This window comes from Buteo buteo, chromosome 5 (genome assembly GCF_964188355.1).
Source record: "Buteo buteo chromosome 5, bButBut1.hap1.1, whole genome shotgun sequence".
Classification (NCBI taxonomy): Eukaryota; Metazoa; Chordata; class Aves; order Accipitriformes; family Accipitridae; genus Buteo; species Buteo buteo.
The window spans coordinates 6,363,580-6,385,908 of NC_134175.1; the positions used below are offsets into that span (position 1 = coordinate 6,363,580).

The window sequence follows — 22,329 nt, forward strand, 5'->3', positions numbered from 1 at the left end:
GCTCTTGTGCTTCCCAGCGTGATTGAGCAAATATTGGCCCAGTGAACAAGAACTAAGTGCCTCCAGCATCAGGAGTATTGATGGCAAGGTTGTGTGCATTGCTGCTTAGGGGAGCTGTGGTTCAGATCACAGTCAGGTGGAAGATGCATCCCTGATGGGGAACTGCATGTAGGCAACATCACAAGCAAAGTCACAAAGCAGAAGTGGAATGTAAGTTTTTGCAATCCAGCTTTCCCCAGACTTCCTTGCTCTCTGCAAGGCAGCAGCAGTCAGTATCACTCTTATGAAAAACAGGACCGCTCCCAGGTTCCCTTTGTCAGGCTAGACCCTGTGCCTTGCCAAGTCAACTAAGCAGGACCTAACAAAAGTGGTGCTGCTTTCTCCCACAGGGTCTCTGGAGCTGGCCATGACCCACCCTGAATTCTACTGGTATGTGGATGAGGGCTTGTCTGCTGAGAACATGAAGAGCTCCCTGCTGCGGAGTGAAATCCTCTTTGGGGCACCACTGCCAAACTACTACTCAGTAGAGGACCGCTGGGAGGAGCAGCGCCGCAAGTTCCAGAACTTTGTCATCACCTATGTGGCCATGCTGGCCAAGCAGTCCACAAGGTGAGGGTGTGTGCAGAGAGGGTGGGTACCTTGGCGGGAGTCAGCGAGAGCAGGGAAGGGCAGAGGTTGGAGAGGATGGTGCTTTCTGTTGCACTAAAGGAGTGGATGCAATAGGCCCTTCAGGGTGTAAAAGCTCTGTCTTAAGGTTTACACAGGGCAGGCATGCCTGTTGGGCTCCAATAGCCATGCAGCGTTCAGTCTCACCTGGAAGGCACTAGGCACAGAAGGCTTGGCACACCAGCTCAGACTGCTGGTCAGTCTTGAACAGTGGCCATGGCGTAATGCTCCAGATGAAGGAGAAAAAGCATCTCCTTTGAAGTTGGGCTCAGGTACAGTGCTGTGAATGAGGGTGGGGAGCATATGGCAGAAAACCATTCATATGCTTCCCTTTAATGCCACTTCCTACTGCAGAAACATGCCAGAGACATCAATAGAGACAATGAAAGGGAGCCAAAGATTGAATCCAGTGCTTGCCTTTCCACTCAGCCCCTGTCTGGCACTGGATCTGTTTGCTTCCATCTCATAAGTCTGATTCCACTGGCTCCAACAGAGCTGCTTCTCTGCCTTCCTGCTCTGAATTTGGCCCCAATTGGACTGATGCAGGGGGTGAAATGGTCATTAGTCAAGGTATCAACCTGTGGATCCAATTCTGCTTTTGCTCATGTCAGTGTTAATTCCTTCTAGAAGTGTTTGCTCTTCGCACAGACAGATAGGGAATGGAGTTTCAGGGCAGGATAAGTTTCAGGAAGTGCAGGGTTTTTTCACCACCAGGTCTATATGACTTCAGTTGAATAGAGCTTTCCTCAGTGCTTGTGAGAGGTAGATGGTAAAATAGAGCTAAAAGGGCTAAAAGAGTAGCCCAGTATCCAGACAGCTGAGAGAAAGCAGTGAGTCCCAGTGTCACTGTACCTCCTCAGTCTCCAGGTCTCTATTGCTCTGAATCAAAATAGCTCCCAGAATGAAGGGATACCGATCTTCAAAAGCAAAGTGAGATGCAGCCAGCCCTTGTCAGCCCTGAAAGCAGGCAGCCACAGAGCGTTCTCAGCAATGGGCTGGCAGAGTACGTTGCAGCTATGGGAAGCCAAAAGGGAGCTGGGGCCAAGGCTTGGTTCTGAAGCTTGGATTCCTGATAGCCTCCTATGGTGCAGTGTTATTGTACTCCTGGTTAATTATCTTGGATTACTTCTGCTCAGAGCCTGCTTCCAGAAGCTGGTAAATCATACGGTTTCTGGTAAGCTCTTACTCTGCCTGCATCCACTGGTTATTACCTTTGTGCTTAATATAATAAGCAATGATTAGGATTCCAGATGGAATTGGCTTTGGAGGCTTCAGGAGCTGTCTGTTAGTGCCAAAGACCCACCATGTACTGGAAGAATTTTAAAAATATTAGACCTGTTCTTTTATTTTTCTCCCTTCTTATGTGAATTTCACCTCCAGCAGCAACCTTGTTCAGCCGGCTGTCACCACTCTGACCTGTTTCCTCAGAGAACTGCCAAGTTTATTAGAGCCGTGACCTCCTTTGGCTCTGGGGGAGACATTGTACTTTAAATTCCCTAGCTCTGCTCCCTTTACACTCAACTCTGCCTACTCGTCTTCCTTCCTTCATGTCTTCCCACCCTAGCAAAGTCCAGGTGCTGTACGGAGGGACGGATTTGTTTGACTATGAAGTGAGGAGGACTTTCAACAATGACATGTTGCTGGCCTTCATCAGCAGTAGCTGCATAGCTGTCTTGGTCTACATCCTTACCTCCTGCTCAGGTAGGCTGTAGTCACGACTGCCCTTTTCTCACACAAATCCAAATGTGCCATGACTGCCTGTGTCTGTGCAAGCCTTGGGAGAGGCTCTGATGCCCTAACACCAGCCTGGCTTTGTGGCACAGCAGCATGCAGAAGGTCATGCAAGTCTGATTCTCCAGAGCAGAGATTTGTGGGCAGGGTAGGGGGAAGGCTCACAGGAGAACAGGAATAAGATGCAGATTCCCATCTTACTAACGCTGGTGTAAAGCTGATGGAATTTCATGGATGGGCCTCATGGGAAGGGGTCTGCAAGCGGTACTCTTGCAGCCCTGAGCTATTCTGTCACCAACACACTCCTGGGAACCAGTAGCCCAACAAGGCAGGTGCAAGGTGTCTGTTCTCCCAGGGGGCAGCCAGCGGTACTACTTTTTCTGTGTTCTTTTCTTCCTATAGTGTTCCTGTCATTCTTTGGCATTGCCAGTATTGGACTAAGCTGCCTGGTGGCTCTGTTCCTGTACCATGTCGTATTTGGGATCCAGTACCTGGGTATACTCAATGGTGTGGCTGCCTTTGTCATTGTGGGGATTGGTAAGCACATCCTTGCTCAAAACCTACCTGTGTTGCCTTGCCATAACTCCTACCTGCAGGAGAGAGAAAGGTGATGGTGGCAAATGCGGACTGAATTTCCCTCCATTACCTGTAAGTGAAATATTTGCAGCTCAGATGTTGAAGGGAAATTAGATTTTTAGCACGTGTCCCTACTGTGAGCAAAGTATCAAAATCTCCCCCCTCTTTTTCCAGGGGTTGATGATGTCTTTGTTTTCATCAACACCTACCGCCAAGCCACACACCTCAAGGACCTGCGACTGCGCATGATCCACACTATCCAGACAGCAGGGAAGGCCACCTTCTTCACTTCCCTGACCACAGCTGCAGCATATGCTGCCAACATCTTCTCTCAGGTACACTGCGGCTTTGGGATTTGGGGCTTTCTGTTTCTGCCAGAGAGCCTAATAGATAGGGAAGCTGCCAGCACCATCTTTCTGTCCTCTCCTCCAGCACAGGGGCATGCTGGACTTGCTTGCCCCGGAGGGCTGGCCCTTACCTGCTCTAAGGCAGTGGACACTCTCCCTGTATGAGCATCCAAGGCAATATTTCCTATGCCACTGATCAAACAGGATCCTGTGGCTGTCAGGCTCTGACCCAGCTCTTTACTTTGTTTGCTGACTACCATGACTGAGGTCAGCGTGTGCTATTCTCGGGTTCCTCCAGATATCCTTCTAGCCTGGTGTCTCTCCAGATCTCCTGCCCCAGTCGATCCCAACTCCATGTTCTCTTTCTTCACGTAGATCCCAGCTGTGCATGACTTTGGACTCTTCATGTCGCTGATTGTGTCCTGCTGCTGGGTAGCTGTGCTCTTCACAATGCCAGCTGCTCTTGGAATATGGACCCTTTATGTGTCCCCACTAGAGAGCTCCTGTCAAACCAGGTGAGCCTGGAGCCTCCTTGTGTGGGTGGGAAGTTGTTGTGGAACTCACGGCCAAGGCAGTGTGCAAATCCCTGCCCTATCCTCTCAGTTATCCTCGTCCCCTTAGGCAGCTTGGCTTTGTCATTCCCTGTTAGTCTCCAACAGAAGCAAACTTTAACTTCTGCCATTCCAGAGTGGAGAAAAATGGAAGGCCCAGGTCCCAGTTTCATTCCCCCTGGTGTACACACAGGTGCCTCCCAGGAGCCAGACTGCAATGCCAGTCATACCTCTTCATTGAATCCCATGGAGTATTGGAGCCATTTGAGTCATCAGAGCACTTACTGCACAGCTAAATCCTCTAGCTGTGGAGACACAAGCACTGCAAGGCAGACAGATCAACATTGCTTCTGCCTGTGAGCACAAGCAGGGCATGCAGATTTGTATTTGAAAGTCAGCACATTTCCCCTTCCCCTGCTCTTTAGCAGTGCAGATGACCTGGCCTGATTTAATTCATTAGCAGGGAGATGAACTGCTGAAACTGCTGATCACTCAGAGCCCAGTGTTCCTTGCTCAGCCCTGCTCTGTGTATACAGCCCAGCCTGCTACTGCTTTGCCATAGCTGCTCAGCCCCTGACCTCTCAGCACTTAGCAATGGAAATTGCTCATGGCAGTGCCTGTTTTCTTTCCAAGTAATTGGAGCAGGCTGTTGCTGCTCTCCTTGTCACTGAAGGAGCCCACCGGTAACTCTTTGCAGGGTATGTGGCTTAAAACTCATGCTTTTGTCTCCTTCCGTGCTCCAATCCAGCTGTAGTCAGAAGTGCACCAAAAAGAGTGCCTTGCACCTGGCTGAAGATCTCTTCATTGCCTCGGAGGCCACCTCCAGAGCAGGCAGAGAGACGCTTCCCTATCTTGATGATGACATCCCACTGCTCAGTGTGGAGGAAGAGCCTGGTATGTGCCTGCTGTGTTGTGCCTTCAGGGGGACCACACTGCCCTGTTCATCCTGCAGTTCCTCCTGTCCCTGCCACTGGCCTGTGCCTCAGTTTCCCTTCTTTTAAGCTGGAGATGGTGCTGACACAGGAGGTTGTAGGAGTCTGAACTCACTAATGGTTGTGAGTTGCTTTGAGATCTTTAGTGGGTGTCGATACATGCTTTCTAACTGCTTTGCTAGTCCTCTTGGGTCTAACGTGGATTGTACTTTCTGGCTGGAATCACTGATTGTGACATGGATGTAGCCATGACACATCTAACCTATAGCACCAGGATAGCTCACCTTTGAGTAAGAGTTTTCCCCTCTTCCCTGCCATACAGAGCACTGCATTTGAGAAGCAGGTGAGAGAACACTTAGTTATTCTCCAGCACCACCTCCTCAGAGCATCTCTTCCGTCGTGTCAAGAAGAGGGCAGTGACTTGCCTGAGACCACATAAGCAATCTAGAAAAAGAGCCCAGAAATTTCCTAGCTGTTGTTAGCAACAGATAATCCTTATAGACCTGATCGAAGATAAGGGTGCTTACAGGGTCACGTTCTGTTGTACTTGGCTTTTTAAAACGTGCTGGGATCTCTTCCTTTTAAAACCCCCAATGGAAGTGGTCTGGGCAGAGAGTAGTTTTCAGGCCTAACAGCAAACTGGAACTGGAGGCAAATGGATCAATGGTTGAGAGTCCACCAGTCCCACAGCAGTGTGCAGACCCCCTCCCTGCAGAGGAGGCTCTGAGCTGCCTTTGATAGACAGACAACTAAGCTTTAGCACTGTGCAGCAAGAGCTGTCTCCTTAGTATGCCAGAGTCACATGCAATGGTAATGTAGGGAAATAACTCCTTCCCTTGAGCAGAGTAAACATTAGGATGCTTTTCTCCAGGGCCCCTGGGCATCAGGTAACTTGTGAAGAAGCAAAGCAGCTTGTTCCAGTTGGTGACAAAGCATGGTCTGTGGGTCAGATGTACAGCATGCCAGGCACACTTTGACCCCACAACAGCAAATCTCTGCTTCTCACACATAGAGAAGAAGGCAGTTCCCTAGGCATCCCTGAGCTGGAGTAAAGAGATCAGATAGGAGCCAGACTGCAGTCAGGAAGAGGTCAGAGGCATGCAATTAGCTGTAAAACATACTTAGTGGGACAGGGACAAATTTTGCTTGGCCCCAGAAGCATGCAGTGTCCCTGTGACCTTATGGACAATGTTAGTGGGGTCTGGCAGAGGAAGAATAGCCTGAAGCATAGGCTTTGGACTGAGCTATGGATTTAGAAGTGTAGCTGTCACATGGCAGTGACTTGACAAAGATGTTTCCTATGACATCCTGGGAAGCCACTGCCTCTGCCTGGGTCTTATTCCATCTCTTTAGCTTGAGTGAGTTGTACAGCACCTTGCAGAAGATTTTGTAAAGGAGAGCAGAAAGCTATGAGAGACATTCATGACACTGAGCACTGAGACTGCCTTTGATTTCTCTTTCTTTCTAGGCTCCCTGGAAATGGGGGATGTCCCCTTGGTATCTGTGATGCCAGAAAATCTGCAGCTCCCTGCAGAGAAGAGTAACCGGGGTCAATTGATAACTCATCTGCAGGAACTGCTGGAACACTGGGTGCTGTGGTCTGCAGTGAAGAGCAGATGGGTGATTGTGGGTAAGGAAGGAGGGGGGTATTCCATCTGCATGGATTTTAGAGGGTTTGATAGCATCTCAATCGGTCCCCAAGCCTTGATTATTAGTGACAAGAGGTTGAGAAAAGTGACATAGTAGCTGGCTTCTAACTCAGTGGAAGAGTGTCCCCAGAACAGTCACTAAGGGAACTGCATGAGGAACTCAGACTTTTCCATCCCTCTCCTTTCACTCAGATCCAAAATGGCAAGTCCTCATGGGGTTTTCCAGGCATGGGGCTCATTACAAGAAAGTCCAGCTGTTATTGTGCTTTAGAGGCTGTTCCTTTTTCCTGTTGAAAATACCACCTTTCTGCCACACCCCTGCTGTCTGAGTATGTCCTAAGTGCAAGATGCACGTAGGATCCCACACACTTACCTGGGCTTCTCCTTGCAGGGCTCTTTCTCCTTGTTTTGCTCCTGTCCATATTCTTTGCTAGCCGCCTCCATCCAGCTAGCCGTGCTCCAGTCTTGTTCCGGCCAGACACTAACATCCAGGTGCTGCTAGACCTGAAATACAACCTGAGTGCTGAAGGCATCTCCTGTATTACCTGCTCAGGTGAGAGTGCTGGTCCCCAGACCATGGTGGGTGCAGCCTGGCCTAAGCCCTGAGCTGGAGGCCTACATTGTTCAAATATCTCATTGGACATTGGATGGACCCTGTTGAAGGGAGGCGCATATTGGGAGTGGGGTGGTCTAGTTGCCTGTAGGAGTGGAGAATTTTGAAAATTATTTCCTGCTTTAGCCAGGAACTGCCAGAGTATTTCTGCTGGAGCAATTCCTTTATAGTCCATGAAAACTGACGACTTTTACACATAAGTGCTGGTCACATGGTAGTGACAAGCTGGGGGTCTGTGGCTCTGTGTTCCCTGCTTAGGGTTTGGTGTTCAGCAGCAGAGTCTGTGGTGTGTGCAGGGCTGGCAGGTCTCTTGTCATGCCATTTGCTCTTTCCTCCCTGACTAACCTTGTGGGACAGGTTTGTTTCAGGAAAAGCCCCACAGTTTGCAGAACAACATCCGAACCTCCTTGGAAAAAAAGAAGAGGGGCTCAGGGTCACCTTGGGGAAGCAAAGGGAGCATAAGTGATACAGGGCAGCAAGGTAAGTAGGGCATGATGAGTGACTACATTTGTATCCAGGGCCCAAGGATCCACTCAGGTGAAAACTAAATCATATGATCTATAAATAGCTGATGGGGAATAATTCTCTTCAGACCCTGCCCTGCTGAGCCCTAGCTCGGTGCTGGATGTAAGGGGCATCATTATAATCCCCCTTTCCTGAATGCCTGCTGTTCTCTAGGACATGGTCCTATAACCCAGGTGGCAGTACAGTCTAGTGACAGATCCCTCTGGTCTGAGTACTGGGCTAGGAGCTCAGAGCTTTTGCATCCCGGTCCTATGTCACAACCTTGTTGGCAGGCCATGAAGACAGTAAATTCAGCCTGCTTTGCAGGGGATTTTGAGGATAAAAGGGTTACTGGGCCAGGTCCCAAGATGACATGAATCAGTAAGCCATCAGGAATTACTGCAGCTCAGGACATATTTGTGAGTACCTTTGAAAGGTGTGCTGTGCTGCTAGAAGGCAAAGGCTATGCCTGCTGCCCCAGAGGAGAGAGCAGACCACAAGAACCCTCCTTTGCTGCTGCCCATATCTGTAGGGTTTGCTGATTGAGAAGTACCACTAGCCCTCATGGCCTCTGTTTTCTTCAGATCTCCAGGGGACTGTGTATATCTCCAAGTCCAGAAGCAAGGGAAGACCAGCCATCTACAGATTCTCACTGAATGCCAGTGTCCCTGCCCCCTGGCAGACGGTGTCACCGGGAGACGGGGAGGTGCCTTCATTCCAGGTGAGTCGGTCCAGGGATGTCGGACCCCTCTATCAAGAGTGCAGCACTCAACAGGTGAGCATAAGAGCCTCCTCCTGTCTCTCCACAGGGTCCTAAGTAGCTCAGGGTGAAATCTGCAGGGCATTGCAGTAAGGTAGCTAACATGGAGGGCATTGTGCCTGGCATCATTAAAGATTATGCCTCCTAGTGCCACAATACTTACCTGTTGCTGTTGCAATGTGACTGTCAGCAATGGGAGCAGAAGTGTGGGTGTCTGTGGAGATCAGATGAGGCCTGTCATCATCAGCTGAGCTCATTCTAGTAGAAACTGCTACTGAGACAACTGGATTCCCACTGCTTCCTTCTGTACATCCACAGACACAGGCAAGCGGGCAACACTGCTTGTGTATAGGCCATATTGGGCACACACACCCCCAGGAGGACTCGCTTTCAGATGTCCCTCACCCTGGACAGAGTAGCCACCATTCAGCCTAGGCCACAGAGAGTGGGGGTGGCAAGGGGCCCCATGACACACTGGCCAGCCCTGGGAAGGAGACAGGTTGGGGGCTGGCTGGGTTTGTGCCTGCAGTACTCGTTCTGTGTGGCTGTGCCAGTGCTCAGGGAGGAGGGGAGTGTGTGATGCTAATGTGCAACAGGCTGCAACCCTGTGGAGTTAAGTGTCTGTTTTCATTAATCCATTGCTTAGGTGTATAGAGTGCCTTTCGGTAACTTCACCAGGAAGCTGACAGCTTGTGTGTCCACAGTAGGGCTGCTTAAGCAGACGAGCCCCAGGAAGTGGATGATGACCACCTTGTCCTGTGACACCAAGAGAGGCTGGAAGTTCGACTTCAGTTTCTACGTGGCCGCCAAGGAGCAACAGCGAACACGGTAACCTTCCAAAACCCACTTAGGGCCAGGCAGCAAAAACAGCACAACTGAGTGTCTGATAGGGGATGCCTAATGTCCAGTGCCAGTCCTGCCCTCAGCTGATGACATCCATGGCCCTAGGACTTTCTTTGCTGCAAATGTGCCCCATCTTTGCAAAGTTATTCTGCAGGCCCATAGCGTCATTAACATGCCAAAGGCTTGACAGGTGCAGGACTGTGACTGGTTGCTTCTCTGGGTGTCAAAAAGACAGTGCCGATCTTGGTGTTGCCCTTACGCACCTGAACTCTTGGACTGAACAGGCAGCACAGAATATGCAATGGCTAGGGAACCAGATCTGGAGTTGCCCACCTTTTTCTTCTGTCCCTGAGAACATCTGTTTCCATGTAATGCTTTGGACACTTCATCTTTACTACCTCTGGTCCCCCATAACGAACTTTCTTTGCTGCACAGGAAACTGTATTTTGCCCAGTCGCATAAGCCCCCTTACCATGGCCGAGTGTGTGTAGCACCTCCTGGCTGTCTTCTCAGCTCTAGCCCAGATGGACCCACCAAAGGCATCCTCTATGTTCCCAGTGAGAAAGGTAAGCTGATGAGGACCTGTTCAGCCATGTCTGACTGTCAGGTCCAGAGAGCCAGACCCTTTTTTGCTGCCTTCTGATGTAACCAACCTTTCTTCTGTATTTGACAGCAGCACCCAAAGCAAAACTGTCAGCCACTTCTGGATTTAATCCTTGCATGAACACGGGCTGTGGGAAGCCAGCAGTGCGACCACTGGTAGACACAGGAGCCATGGTGTTTGTAGTGTTTGGTATCAGAGGTGTTAATCGCACGAGACGCCCGGACAACCACGTCATCGGAGACATGGTACACACATTCTGGCATGCTGGACAGGCATGCTCGGGGCTGATGAGTAAAGGACGGTCTCCCTGGATGGTGTTTAATTAATCCCCACAGCCCAGGCAGCGTGTTCCAGCAGTCTAGACAGATGGAATAGCAGAGATGGTAGCATTGTGATGAGCTAAAAGTACATTTCTGTTCTAGCAAATTCACAAATAATGGAGATTAGGAAGCCCTTATTGAAATCACTTCAGACTTTTCAGAAAATCCCTTTCTGAATGCAGTATCTAACCTTCTAATTTTGAGTCTAAATCTGGCTTTCCTGAGGATTTTAGAAGCAAACCCATCTTGAGCTGAGTATGAAAATCTCACTACAAATTCAAGATCCAGGGAACTGATATTTTTCTATAATTTTTTATCTTGTTATGAGATATTAACATGAAAAAATAGAAATCAATTACTCTGGGGAAAGGTTACTAAATGTGACTTTTCCAGGAACAGCTTCTCTCCCAGATCTGATACCTTGACACGTTCACAGCCTTTCTCCAGAAAAAATATGCTTAGCTCTGGTTACTTAGCAAATGCACTTCAGTTTTCTGCTGTTCTTCCTGCCTTATGGTTTGGGGGCACTATGCAGAATCGGCTTTTGCCTGTTTCCTCTGGAGGGGGCAGTGTGAAATGCAGGCAGTGGAGTGTGCAGAAAACTGGAGTTCCGTGCTGGGCGCTGCTAGGGCTTCAGAGCTGCTCCTTAGGCAGACCCTAATGGTGTTGGGCATGGTATGGTGGCTATTCATTTATTAGTGCTTCTGTCATACTGCCTGCCTTCCCCCCCCACCACTTTTTTTTTTTTTTTTGGAGGTGGGTGGGGAGCAGGCAGCATGTAGTTTCTTCCTGGGTTATCTGGTGAGGCAAAGATGTCTGCTGGGTTCTTCCACTGTATAACCTGTCTGTATAAGGTCTGTATAAGCTAGTCCCAGGCTGTGTAGCCAGGAGACGACTCGGCTTCTGCCTTCTTGTGCCAGTTGCTGTGTGTATGCCTCACGTGTGGTGCTCTTATTGTTGTGTCTCCTTGTGAAAGGGCAGCGTTATCTATGATGACAGCTTCGACCTCTTCAAAGAGATTGGCAACCTGTGCCGCCTCTGCAAAGCCATAGCCAGCAACACCGAGCTAGTGAAGCCAGGAGGGGCTCAGTGCCTGCCCTCTGGTAGGTAGGACTAACACCAGCCACAGACTCCTTGGGGGGATTCTGGGTCCCTGGGTGGAGACTGGTTCTCACCCCCCAGTCTGAAGAAAAAGTGGCTGATAAGGGCTTTTAAACTTTCAGATCCCAGCTTGATGAAGCAGGGATAGGAAAAGGAGGTACCAGTCAATGACAAATACAGGCAGTGCAGGGAGGAGAGGTGTTTCTCAGCAGTCAGCTCTCCTGATCTGGCTGCAGCACAGCTCTGCCTGTTTGTACCTGGCTTAAGTCACAGCTCCCATCTCCATGGGCCATTCACCTCATGCTTCCGTGTGTTGTGCCAACCATTTGGGGGATAAGAAATACACAGCGAGTGGGACAGGAACATCAGATTCCTATTCTGCAGCTCTGTTCACAGCAGTGTTTGTTTGAGCTGGGATCCTCAACAGCAAACCAGAAAGGGTGGCTGCTTCTTGCTGCCCTTTTCTTCCCAAGGCAGCTTTACCCTTCTAGAACATGCCCCTCATTGTGCTTTCTGGGAGATGAGAAAGAGAAATGGTGTCTTTAACTCCGAAGACACTGGGAATATTCTTTGGGATTTAATCCAGGGAAGATAAGAACAGAATTGTATCTGTTCTTTCCAGTCATGGGTATTGCTTGTGATACACTTAATCTTTTGGACAAGTAAATATCTTCTTAGCATCTGAATAACGAACAAATCACACCTGATCTCCTTGTGATGAGGCTACTCACTGCCCCTGTGGCTTCACATACCCAACCAGTGACTCTCTCTTGCAACTTCAGAAGTCACAAGGTTGTGGAGTTGAGTCTAGGAAGTGTATGTTGGCTTCAGGCCAAAAGCCAGTCTCTCGGACCTGGCGAAAATCCCTTTGAGGCCAGGCAGACAGCTCCTCAGCACTTTCTGTTCATACTGCTTCCTGACAGCTGGGGACAAACAGGGTTGGTAGTGCCCTGTCCAGTGCTGATGGCACAGAGTGCCCTTTCAAGCCAGCAACAGCTGAGGGCTCTGGTGCTGAGACCTCAAGGGCTTTGGCAAGTTAGAGTTGCAAGGGGAAGCAGCTGCTGACAAATGGGGCCTGCAACTTTCTGTTGGGTATTTTTTCCCACCTTGCTCCAACATGTTTCCTTTTCCTGTCCTGTTCTTCATCCCCTGCTCTTTCTTTCTTTCCAGGTTACAGCATCTCCTCCTTTCTGCAGATGTTGCATCCTGAGTGCAAGAACATCCCTGAGCCAAACCTGCTGCCCGGACAGCTCTCTCATGGGGCAGTGGGGGTGAAGGATGGGAAGGTGCAGTGGATCTCCATGGCATTTGAATCGGTGAGCACATGGCATCACCATCTATCCTTGTGACAGTTTCTTCTTGTGAATTCTGGGGGGTTAGCTCTGCTCTTTCTGCACTGGCCACTTCCATTTGCAGCCATAATTTAGTGTTTGCTAGTGTTTGTGCGTTGTTGCAGACGGATGCCTGCACTCACAAGTTACTAGAAGTGGCTGCTTATGCCACAATTGGCTCTTACTGTGAGAGCTCAGGCAAAGAGCTGGTGGCAGATTTGCCCATATGCCACTGCCAGTTCTGCCTGGTGCTGCAGCTCCAGCTGGCTGCTTCTACCTCTTCCCTTGCCATGCATACCCTGCCCCAAAGAGCAGGACACAAGAATAACATGTTCATCTTGTTACAGACAACCTACAAAGGGAAATCTTCCTTCCAGACATATGCTGACTACCTGAAATGGGAGACATTCCTGCAGCAGCAACTCCAGCTCTTCCCAGAGGGCTCTGCTCTCCGGCACGGTTTCCAGACCTGTGAGCACTGGAAGCAGATCTTCATGGAGATTATAGGCAAGTGACCGCCATGTTTCCCTCCCTGAGGAGCCCATGCTCTGTGATACATCTTCACAGCACACTCTGTCCCATTTGATGGGCACGTGTTACATCTTCAGTCCCTTACCATTGCTGTGCGAACTCCTAAAGCTTGTTTCTGCCCCAAGCAGCATTATACTGTCAAAATCCTAGGCAGACCCCAGGGAAGTAGAGAAAGGAAGGGACTCTGCCCAGCTGATGTGAGAGGCAAGAAGTTGATCATCCACTCTCCACTTTCATCCTTCCCTTCCAATCTCCCCGCAGTGAGTCCCTGCCTGCCTTGTTGCCAACAGGGACATGGTGCCTTTCTCATCCCAGCTGTTGCCTTCCAGGAGTCAAATTAGCTGGCCCTTTTTCTTCCAGGAGTGCAGAGTGCCCTGTATGGTCTCGTCCTCTCGCTGGTTATTTGTGTGGCTGCAGTGGCGGTGTTTACCACTCACATCCTCCTCCTGCTGCCAGTGCTGCTCAGCATTTTAGGTAAAAACACCAATTCCAATATGTCAAGCCTTCCCTTTGTCTGAAATTGGTGGGTTGTGGCACTGCTGAGTCTCTGGTGATTTGAACTGAATTGCTCTTACTCTGTGTAAATCCTTCTGGCTCTCCAGGAGCCAGTCCTGATAATATGTAGGTGAATGGGAGAAACTCTTAACAAATGCATGGGAACCTCATTGGGAAAATAGATTTGTGTGTCTAATTCCCAGCGTGTTTTATCTACACAATCCCTTCTATTTGTTTAAATAAGGGTTTTAGCTACACAAATGCCATCCCTGCCTGTTATGTATAATAATGTGATTAAGTCCCACATGCTCTGAATAACAATTGCACTACTTCCCAAGGATCTGCACCATGGCTGCTGTTTCTAAGCAGTGGGAGATTTTAAAAGCTGAATATTTTAGCAGTTTTGTTAGTATTTGAGGTAAATTTGTAAATAGTTCCCTCTCCCTGGCTGGTGATTTGACGATATTGTGGTCTAAGTGTGTTGCTAAACTTCTCAGTTGAAAAATCAAATCTATCATTTTAAAACCACTTAGTCTCCCACACATGACTCACAAACAAACATCACTCTTGCCTTTGAGAAAAACTTGTGCATGTGCTCAGCGTCTGTGTAACTCCAGCAAGCAAAACAAAGGGCCCTCTTTCCTGAGTTTGGATTCATTTAGCAAGCATTAGTCTAGACTGGCATCTGTCAGTTTGCTTAATATTTAACTAGGTGCTTCACTATCCCCAGCAGGTCTGATTACCTTGTTGAATGGTCCCTATGGAAAGGGAAGTTGAGGGAAGTGTTTGCCTCTGTGGGCAGGAGGGAGTGTGTACAAGATTAAACTGGCTAGCATGCAGACCTGCAGCGGTATGATCCCAAACTCCCCAGTGATTGACTTGTATCAGTAGGCCTGGGCAGCAGTCCTAGAGTCCTTTATATTTGCCTAACATGACCTTCTTCACACAGGGGTGGTCTGCTTGGTGGTGACAATCATGTACTGGTCTGGCTGGGAAATGGGAGCTGTGGAAGCCATTTCCCTCTCCATCCTCGTTGGCTCTTCTGTTGATTACTGCGTGCACTTGGTGGAGGGCTACCTGCTGGCAGGGGAAAACCTGCCACTACACCAGGCAGAGGTGAGCTCTTTTCTTCCTATAGCCTTGCATCTGTTCCTCTTATGCCCTTCATGCCACTTGGCTGTGATGCAGGACCTAAGGCATGATGGGCAAGGGGAGATGTGTCTTGCCACCCTCACAGCATGCCTGGGATGCTTGCTGCTGGTCCAGCTGAATGGTCAGACTGATACGAGCATGTGTACCCAAGTACAGTAAACCCAGCTGAGGGTCCAACCCACATGGTTGTCTCTTTCTTACTGGCCACAGCTGTGTGCAAAGCAACCCCTTTTTGTGTCCTAGTGAAGGCAGTCTTGTGCTGGAATGGCCCTACGCTCATTCTGTAACCTTTGCAAATTGCTTTGCTGTGCTGTGCTGGACCTCCAGGTCTTCTCTGGCCTTGTTAACATCTTTTGCTTCTTTGGGAAGATGGAGACCACAAAAGCTTGAGGATCTCTGATCCCAGGTATAGTGTCTGCATGCAGTGCCTCTGTTGCGTAAGCCCAGCAGTCAGTCTGATGTGGCTGAAAGGAGGCACAAAATCCGGCAGACTTCGCCTGTAGTGGTTTTAACCTCATGGCTGTTTGCCCAGTATGTTCAGAGACTGCATGAACTGTCCGATCCGCGCTCACGTAGCATCTTTGTCCTGGACCAGGACCCAATGAGCTAAGCCACCCTCTCAAAGGCTAAAATATTAGTGCAGCCCCATGTGCTTGTCCCCACTCCCCCTTAACACTGCTGTCCCTTCTGCCAGGACCCCACAGCGTGCCGCCAGTGGAGGACGATTGAAGCAGTCCGTCACGTGGGTGTGGCAATTGTCTCGAGCGCCGTCACCACAGTGATTGCCACCGTCCCGCTCTTCTTCTGCATCATTGCCCCTTTTGCTAAGTTTGGGAAGATTGTGGCCCTCAACACAGGAGTCTCCATCCTGTACACATTAACTGTGAGCACAGCCCTGCTGAGCATCATGGGGCCTGGCACCTTCATCCGCAGCAGGACTTCCTGCCTCAAGGCTGTGGTGGGGGTGCTTCTTGCTGGCCTGCTGGGTCTATGCATCTGCCTTGCCCTGCTGAAGAGTGGATTTAAGATCCCTCTCCCTAACGGGACAGCCCTGTAAACCCTATGCCAAGAGCCACATGCTCTATCCTCTTGCTCCCTTTCTTTTTTTCTTTTTTTTAAAGGATATTTTTTGTAAGAAAAAAAAAGAGGAAAAAAAGCCCCTTTTTCCAGAAGTTTTTCAACTCCAGATGCACTTTATTTTCTAATGGGTTTTGCTCTAAACTTGTATTTATTTTGGGTAGTGGTGGATGGATGATGGACAGTGAGGGCTGCCCAGGGAATACCTCAGGCTGTGAGTAGGAGGGGAGGAGGGCTCCTTCTCTCAATTTTCTTTCTGCTTTTACTTTCTTTTTTCTTTTTCTTTTTCTTTTTTTTTTTCTTTTTTTTTTTTTAACTGAACAGAGCTTTCTGGAACCGCAAAGCTAAAAGAGGAGAAGGTGGGAAGGCCATCTGATCCCTTTCAAAACCCTTCCCTCTGCCCCTCCTCTCCCCTTGGCCAAGGTCAGCATTGCAACGATGACTCTTGAGGTGATGTCCTACCCCCACGCCAAGCCTGTGCCTCATTACCTGAGCCTTCAAAAACAGCAGTGAGCTGTTGGACAGGCATGGGAAACAGCGTTTTCTGGAACCCTTAGCCCTGTACCCAAGCTAGACCAGCAGTGAACTTGCTGCACAAGAGCTGTTATGGGTGTCATTGTGGGATCCAAACTAGACATGCTGGGTGGCACCACCTGCAGTGACCTGCTTTCGTCATTTGTGGAGAGCATCAGAACGCATGGCTTTCCCCTGCTTTCTGAAGGGACAGCGCACCTTTTGCTGGGATCACTTGGGTCTGTGAACAGCCATCAGGAATGCAAGCGGTGCCCTCAGCGACCTGCCCTCGTCTCATCTCAGTAGTGAGGCCAAGGTAGTATTGCTGCCCAGTCCTACCTCCTGCTCAGTGTGTGACCTCACCAGTCACTGACTCTGCTCTTCATGGTGGAAAGAAAACAGCCTTGAGGGCCCTGTAGAGCCTTTTGGTCATAGCAGTCAGCTCTTAGCCTGAGGACAGGCTAACCACTGGGGCCAGGTAGAGCCCATACCTGGTGGCACGCACGGATAAACGGTGGTGCATCCTCTGTGGCACCTTAGAGACACCCTCAGTTGTGGAGACGTGAGGGCAGCGGAGTTTCAGCCTGCGGCTGCTGCCTGCTCAGAGCAGATGGCTTATATTAAAGTAAAATGAAATCGCAAACTGGTGCCATTAACAAGTACATTTTAAGCATCACTGATTCTATCATACTTTTAAAATTGAAATAGCTAAGTGTGTGCATTGATATGCAGCACATGTGGTCCTCGGCAGAAGGGGAGGGGTCGTGCCCCCTGGGAGATGCATTAAATGTTATTTACAGGGATGCCAATAGAGAGGGGTGGCCGGAAAGCAGCCTGCCTCCGTTTGTTTGCAGATACCATGTCCCTGGTGGCTTTGTGTTCTCCATCTGGATTGACCCCCTTTTTAAGATGGAAATTCCAGGAAGCACATCCCCATTGCCAGCCAAGTTCTGGGCACTGTGCTGCTGAGACAGACCAGCAGCTGCTTCTGCCTGGCTCAGTGTATCCCTGCTCTGATCCCTGCCAGTCTTACACCTTCACATCATGTCATCCCTGTGAAATCGGATCAAATGTTTGTTCCTAAACTAGGTTCCCCAAGGCGTCAGCTGGAGAGAGGAGTGCCAGGACAGGACTCATGTTGCTGCCAGGGGCAATCCAGAGCAGTCCTGCTGCAGGCAGTGAGGGTGGTGAGAGCCTGAGCAGACCTGGTTTCTTCCTTGTCATCCCATGGTGCAGCCTAGTTACCTCTTTCTGCAAACTGTTAAATGTTCCTTGCACCTATCTCTGATCTGCACCAGTCCCTTCATAATGAACCCTGTGCCCAGGAATAAATGGTTCTGGAAAGGATTTTTTGCTATCCTTAAGCTGTGCTGCTTTGATGACTGCTGTGCACAGTTCAGCCCCAACATTGATCTGTAAGCCATGCTTTTCCCTATGTCTGTTCTCCAAATTTAATTAGTAGTGGTGCCCTGAGCACTACTAAGTGGCAGTGGGCATAGAGGGCAGTATGCTGATGATGTACAGCCCCATGAGACCTGTGTGGGTGCTGCAGAGCAGAGTAAGGTAGCCCTAGCGCTGCTGCCATGGATGCTCTGGCTGGTGGCTTGACCTGAATTTAGCTAATGCTTCAAACTCTTTGGGGTGTTAAAGCTCATGGATATTCGCAAGGTCACCAGACAAGAGAATGAGGTGCTGAGACACCCTTAGAGGAAGTTCCTCCTTCTATGAGCATGAAGAAACCTTGAAAGGTCTTTAAGACAAGGCATAGATGTGCTTTGAATCCTGCCAAGTTTAAAGCTCATTTAAGCCCCTGGTGTCCTATGTTTGTGCTCACTATAAAGACGCTCTGTAAGCCCCCGACCTCCAGAGTGATTCTGGACACACCATGCTGGGACCATTCATTCAGCCACTCTTGGAAGGCAAAGATTAATTTCAAAGTAGTGGAAAACCTTTTATGTCTCTTGGGTCTGATCTGGCAGCATCTGATCTGCAGACAAAAATAACAGATTTCTTGGCACCTGACAGGTTTTCATCTGTTTTCTGGAGCAGGCAGGGGAAAGGACAAGTTATCATTTTTCCCTTCTCCTCTCTGGCCAGCCCAGGCTTGCTTAGTGCAGAAGGGCTGGCTGGCACTAGCTGGAGCAGGACTTCACCTTGCCCTTGTTTGTCCAGAAAGGAACAGAAGGTGGTACTTGGAAAAAGGAGAGCAATGGCTAGAGTGATTCAGAAAGAAGAATGAGACTGAGATAGGTGCAGAGCTGTAGCAGATGATTCACAAAGGCGTACTGAGGAAATTGTGCCCCTCCAGCAAGGAAACTGAGGCAAGGAGAGGAGGAGGAACTTACTCCAGATTATAGTAGGATAGCAGTAGAGCCAGGAGATGATCCTAGGTGATGCTTTTCACTGCAAGGACTTGCTGGATGTTGGTAACCTGAAAACTTGATTAAACATAGTCATGACACCGGTCTTAAGATCTAACTAGACACTTGCCCCGTCACCATTTCACTCTGCACAGCTCTATGTTGAGGATGGCTGGTGCTTTCTCCATGTGCAATGGAGTGAAAGAGGCTTAGAGATGGGGCCCAGCCTTCCCCAAAATGTTTGCAACACCCTGATCTCCCCAAGTGTCTGTGGAGACAATAAATCGGTAGCAGATGTGTACATCCATCTCCATGTAGGCAGTGTCTTCCTTGGGATTAGAACATATTCATAAAATTATAGAGGTAAGAAAACGGATGGGTTTATCTGAGCAAATGTGAAGGTGGGGCTGACAGCCCTGCTGGGAATCGGTGCCCTGAGGCAGATGCTCATAGCAATAAAAAGCAAGGCCTCACCTGTCTGGCACTGTTCCGGGAGCAGATGCTTGCCCTAAATTAATTCCTCCCACATCTCTACCTATCTTCTTTCTCTGATGACTCCTCTGTTTCCCAGACCATCTCTTGGGCCCTGTCGTCTTGCTGAGCAAGGTTCAGCCTTCTCTGTGGTAGCTGCTCGTGCCCAAGGTGCTCACAGAGTCTGGACTAAAAGTGGCTAGAGCTTGTCTCAGGGAGAATCTCTCAAGCAGAGGAAGCTAGGGAGTTAAAAAGCTTCATATGAAGCTGTCAGTTTTCATGTTTTTAAACAGTAGAGCACAGCAGACCAGCCTTACTTGGAAGAGAATGCTCTGATTTTCCATTTCAAAACAATTTTGCTGCAATTAAAAAGAAATATACACAAGTTCCCAGTTACAGCACACTGCAATGGAATATTTTTGTTAACTGCCTACTCCTTTATTTCTAGTAAATCCTGTTTTGGGGGTTACATTCTGAAAAGTTGATGTTAATGTTTCAGGATGGGGCTCATCCTGAAACCGTGCAGTCTCCTACAAATTGCAGTGGGTGCTGTCCTCACCAGAAGCTCTGTCCCTGCCAGCCCAGGGCAGTTGCAGAAGAGCACTGCTCCCCAGTGTTGAAGCACTGTGATATATGCACAGAGCTGGTGTTGCTGCTCGTTGCCTTCAGTGGAGCTGCTAAGTGAGTTCAAGGCTCCCCGTGGCTGTGGACACTCAGGGAGAGAGTCCCTGCTCGCAACAGCCCTGTCGAAACCAGCTTTGGAGCGAGGAGGAACAGAGTTGATGTGATTTGCAAAGATCAGTGTCAGAGGAAGGAATAGACCCAGGTCTCCTTGCTTGCTTTGTTTCCTTACGTTGTGGTGCCTCTTGAGGTGCTGGGTTCACGCAGGGTCTGTACAGGCAACTGGGGCATCAGGTTTGGACACTGACCTCGGCAATTCCAAAAGCTGCAGATACTGAAAGGGGATCAGTGGCTGAGTTGGGCTGTGTTTCTCAGTCCCTGTTGGATCTGAAACTATGCCAGAGCAAAGGCAGCCTGAGAAATATCCCCAAGGAGAAGGACGTGTGGCATGCTTACAGAGTTACTGGGACCACTGATACGGTAGTCTGGATGCAGTGGTCTCTGGAGACCCCTGGCTTTGTCTCTGCTGGAGCGAACTGGGATGTTGCTTTATGTCACGGCATCTAATTCTTTTAGCTTGTCCTGCACTGAATTTTATTACCAGAGCAGCCTGCCCTCCTGGAAGGTTATAAAAGGCTTTTTATTTAACCCTCTGACATGTATAAATCCTCCCACACTGTCCACAAAGGAAGCTGTGCAGATTGATTTGCAGCCAGGCAGGACAAATTCTCAGTCTCTTGGTTACTTCTTCCGAAATCACTTCTCACCCTAGATAGCACACAAGCCATAGTTCACAGGTTTTTCAAAGGCCTCTGCTAACTGCTCTGCCCTGGCTTAGTACCCACAGTCCTGGAGCTAAAAGTCTTTTCAGGCCTGTCTCCATCCTGAGGATGTAGTAGTTTGGTTGTTTGGCTTTCTCCCTTCCACTCCTCCTTTGGGCAGTTGCTGGAGGGGACAGGAGGGTGATGGCCAGGACCAGAGGCAGAGCAACAACCACATGAGTAGAAAGGTTTGCAGGGGGGAGTAGAAGAGAACAAACGGGAGGGAGGATGGTTCAAAAGCCAAGGGGAGAAAGAGGTGTGAGCACCCCAAGGACGGAGGGAGGGCGCTGCCGTTTCACCACGTCGTGTGCAGACCTTAGAGTGTCGGTTCTCAGAGTGATGTAGCACAATTCCTGATGTAACGTACGCGTGTTACTTTTGTAAGTTGTCTCCTACCCTCACTATTTTCAGTGTTCCTTGATTTTTGGAGACTGTTGTAAATAAAAGATTTTGACATTCGCACGTTTGGAGCCCTCACTTGTCACCATGTCACTGTTGCATGTAAACGTAGTGCTGGCCAGGGTGGCATTGGCGGGTTATGTGTTGTGTGTGCAAGTAATACAGCAGGGCTGAGGCCACAGCATCAGTTCCCAACGTGCACAAGATTGTCTCTTCCTGGTGCTGAAATCGGGCCCCTTGAAGCCAACTTAGCACATCCAGAAAAGCTGACAGTCTGGAAAAGCCAGCTCAGGATCCCACACAGGTCTGCAGGAGGGCTGGCTCGAGCGGGAGCTTTAGCAAAGTTTTGTGGAGGCCTTTTACTCCTGCATTCCATACTGTGCTTCTGCCAGTGCATGAAGATGGCACTTCTGCGCTGACTCCATGAGAAGGGGATTCACCTGCCTGACCCTGTGGCCCTGCAGTTTCTCACAATGCACAATGCCTGGCATGAACTTCTGGTCAAGGTTTTGTCTCTGTCCTGTGCTGCAGCAGTGAAGAGCTACTCTGCACTTCCCAGGACTACACTGAACCGATGCACGCAGAGGCCAGCAGCAGGATAGGAGGAGGACCCAGGCATTTACCTCTCTTTGCAGCCGTGCTGAGAGAGGTTTGCTCCCCACACCCTCTCATTTGGGTATGCTCACACTGCACCCAGCTATGACGCTGCTGGGAAGGACAGCACCAACAGCACATTGCAGCAAAAACCTCACATGTCTTCAAGCCCTCACTTCTACAGATGAGGCCAAAGTTACTAGTGAAACCCCTGTTGTAATAAATACCAGGAAGCTCAGGGTCACAGTCTGATGAGTAAGAAAAAAATGCAGTATCCATAGGGAGGAGGAATGTGGTCCCTTTAATGAGAAGTTGGGGATTGCAGGTAGGGGAGGGTTTATGCTCAAGCCTGCTGCTGGGAAATTGCCAAGCAAGGCTGGAAGGGGGTTGGTTTTGGCTACAAATTCAGCCCTTTGCCCCAAGAGCAGGCGCAACGGGCACTCCCTTGCATGCTGGCAGGGAGCTGTGTGCTGATTGCGGACCACGGAAGAGGCATGTGTTTCCCTTTGCAGGACTGTGGGACCACCTGGCAGTGGTGAGTGCCCAGGGCTGCCAAATGTGGGGATGGGGGCACAGGAGAGGGGTGCCCTGGGGTACAGCAGCTGCAGACACAGGCAGAGATGGGCAGGGTTTCCATAGCTCTTCAGAAAATGGCTGCTGGGCAGAAGAAGGGTTTGGGACAGGGGAAGGGGCTCAGAGGATGGATTACATGGGGTGACAGCTGCTCGCTATTCATTTCAAACTGGCAGAGGTGAAAAGGAATTGTG

General features: G+C 49.6%; 1 protein-coding gene across 6 annotated transcripts in view; it reads left to right on the forward strand.

Moving 5' to 3' along the window:
• DISP3 (dispatched RND transporter family member 3) overlaps positions 1–21,025 on the forward strand; it is a 45,880-nt gene extending 24,855 nt beyond the window's left edge. For 4 of the 6 annotated variants that reach the window (XM_075027408.1, XM_075027411.1, XM_075027413.1 and 1 more), the window contains 19 exons: positions 390–609; positions 2,231–2,367; positions 2,800–2,934; positions 3,148–3,308; positions 3,696–3,835; positions 4,620–4,765; positions 6,272–6,433; positions 6,844–7,005; positions 7,423–7,545; positions 8,154–8,290; positions 8,976–9,157; positions 9,608–9,738; positions 9,846–10,021; positions 11,073–11,199; positions 12,368–12,513; positions 12,876–13,035; positions 13,420–13,533; positions 14,504–14,670; positions 15,401–21,025. In XM_075027408.1, the coding sequence (XP_074883509.1) occupies positions 390–609; positions 2,231–2,367; positions 2,800–2,934; positions 3,148–3,308; positions 3,696–3,835; positions 4,620–4,765; positions 6,272–6,433; positions 6,844–7,005; positions 7,423–7,545; positions 8,154–8,290; positions 8,976–9,157; positions 9,608–9,738; positions 9,846–10,021; positions 11,073–11,199; positions 12,368–12,513; positions 12,876–13,035; positions 13,420–13,533; positions 14,504–14,670; positions 15,401–15,763 (3,089 nt within the window). In that variant the 3' untranslated portion in view covers positions 15,764–21,025. The remainder of the gene's footprint in view (positions 1–389; positions 610–2,230; positions 2,368–2,799; positions 2,935–3,147; positions 3,309–3,695; positions 3,836–4,619; positions 4,766–6,271; positions 6,434–6,843; positions 7,006–7,422; positions 7,546–8,153; positions 8,291–8,975; positions 9,158–9,607; positions 9,739–9,845; positions 10,022–11,072; positions 11,200–12,367; positions 12,514–12,875; positions 13,036–13,419; positions 13,534–14,503; positions 14,671–15,400) is intronic. The other 2 variants (XM_075027412.1, XM_075027409.1) reach the window with 2 other exon arrangements.
• Positions 21,026–22,329: the final 1,304 nt, after the last annotated feature.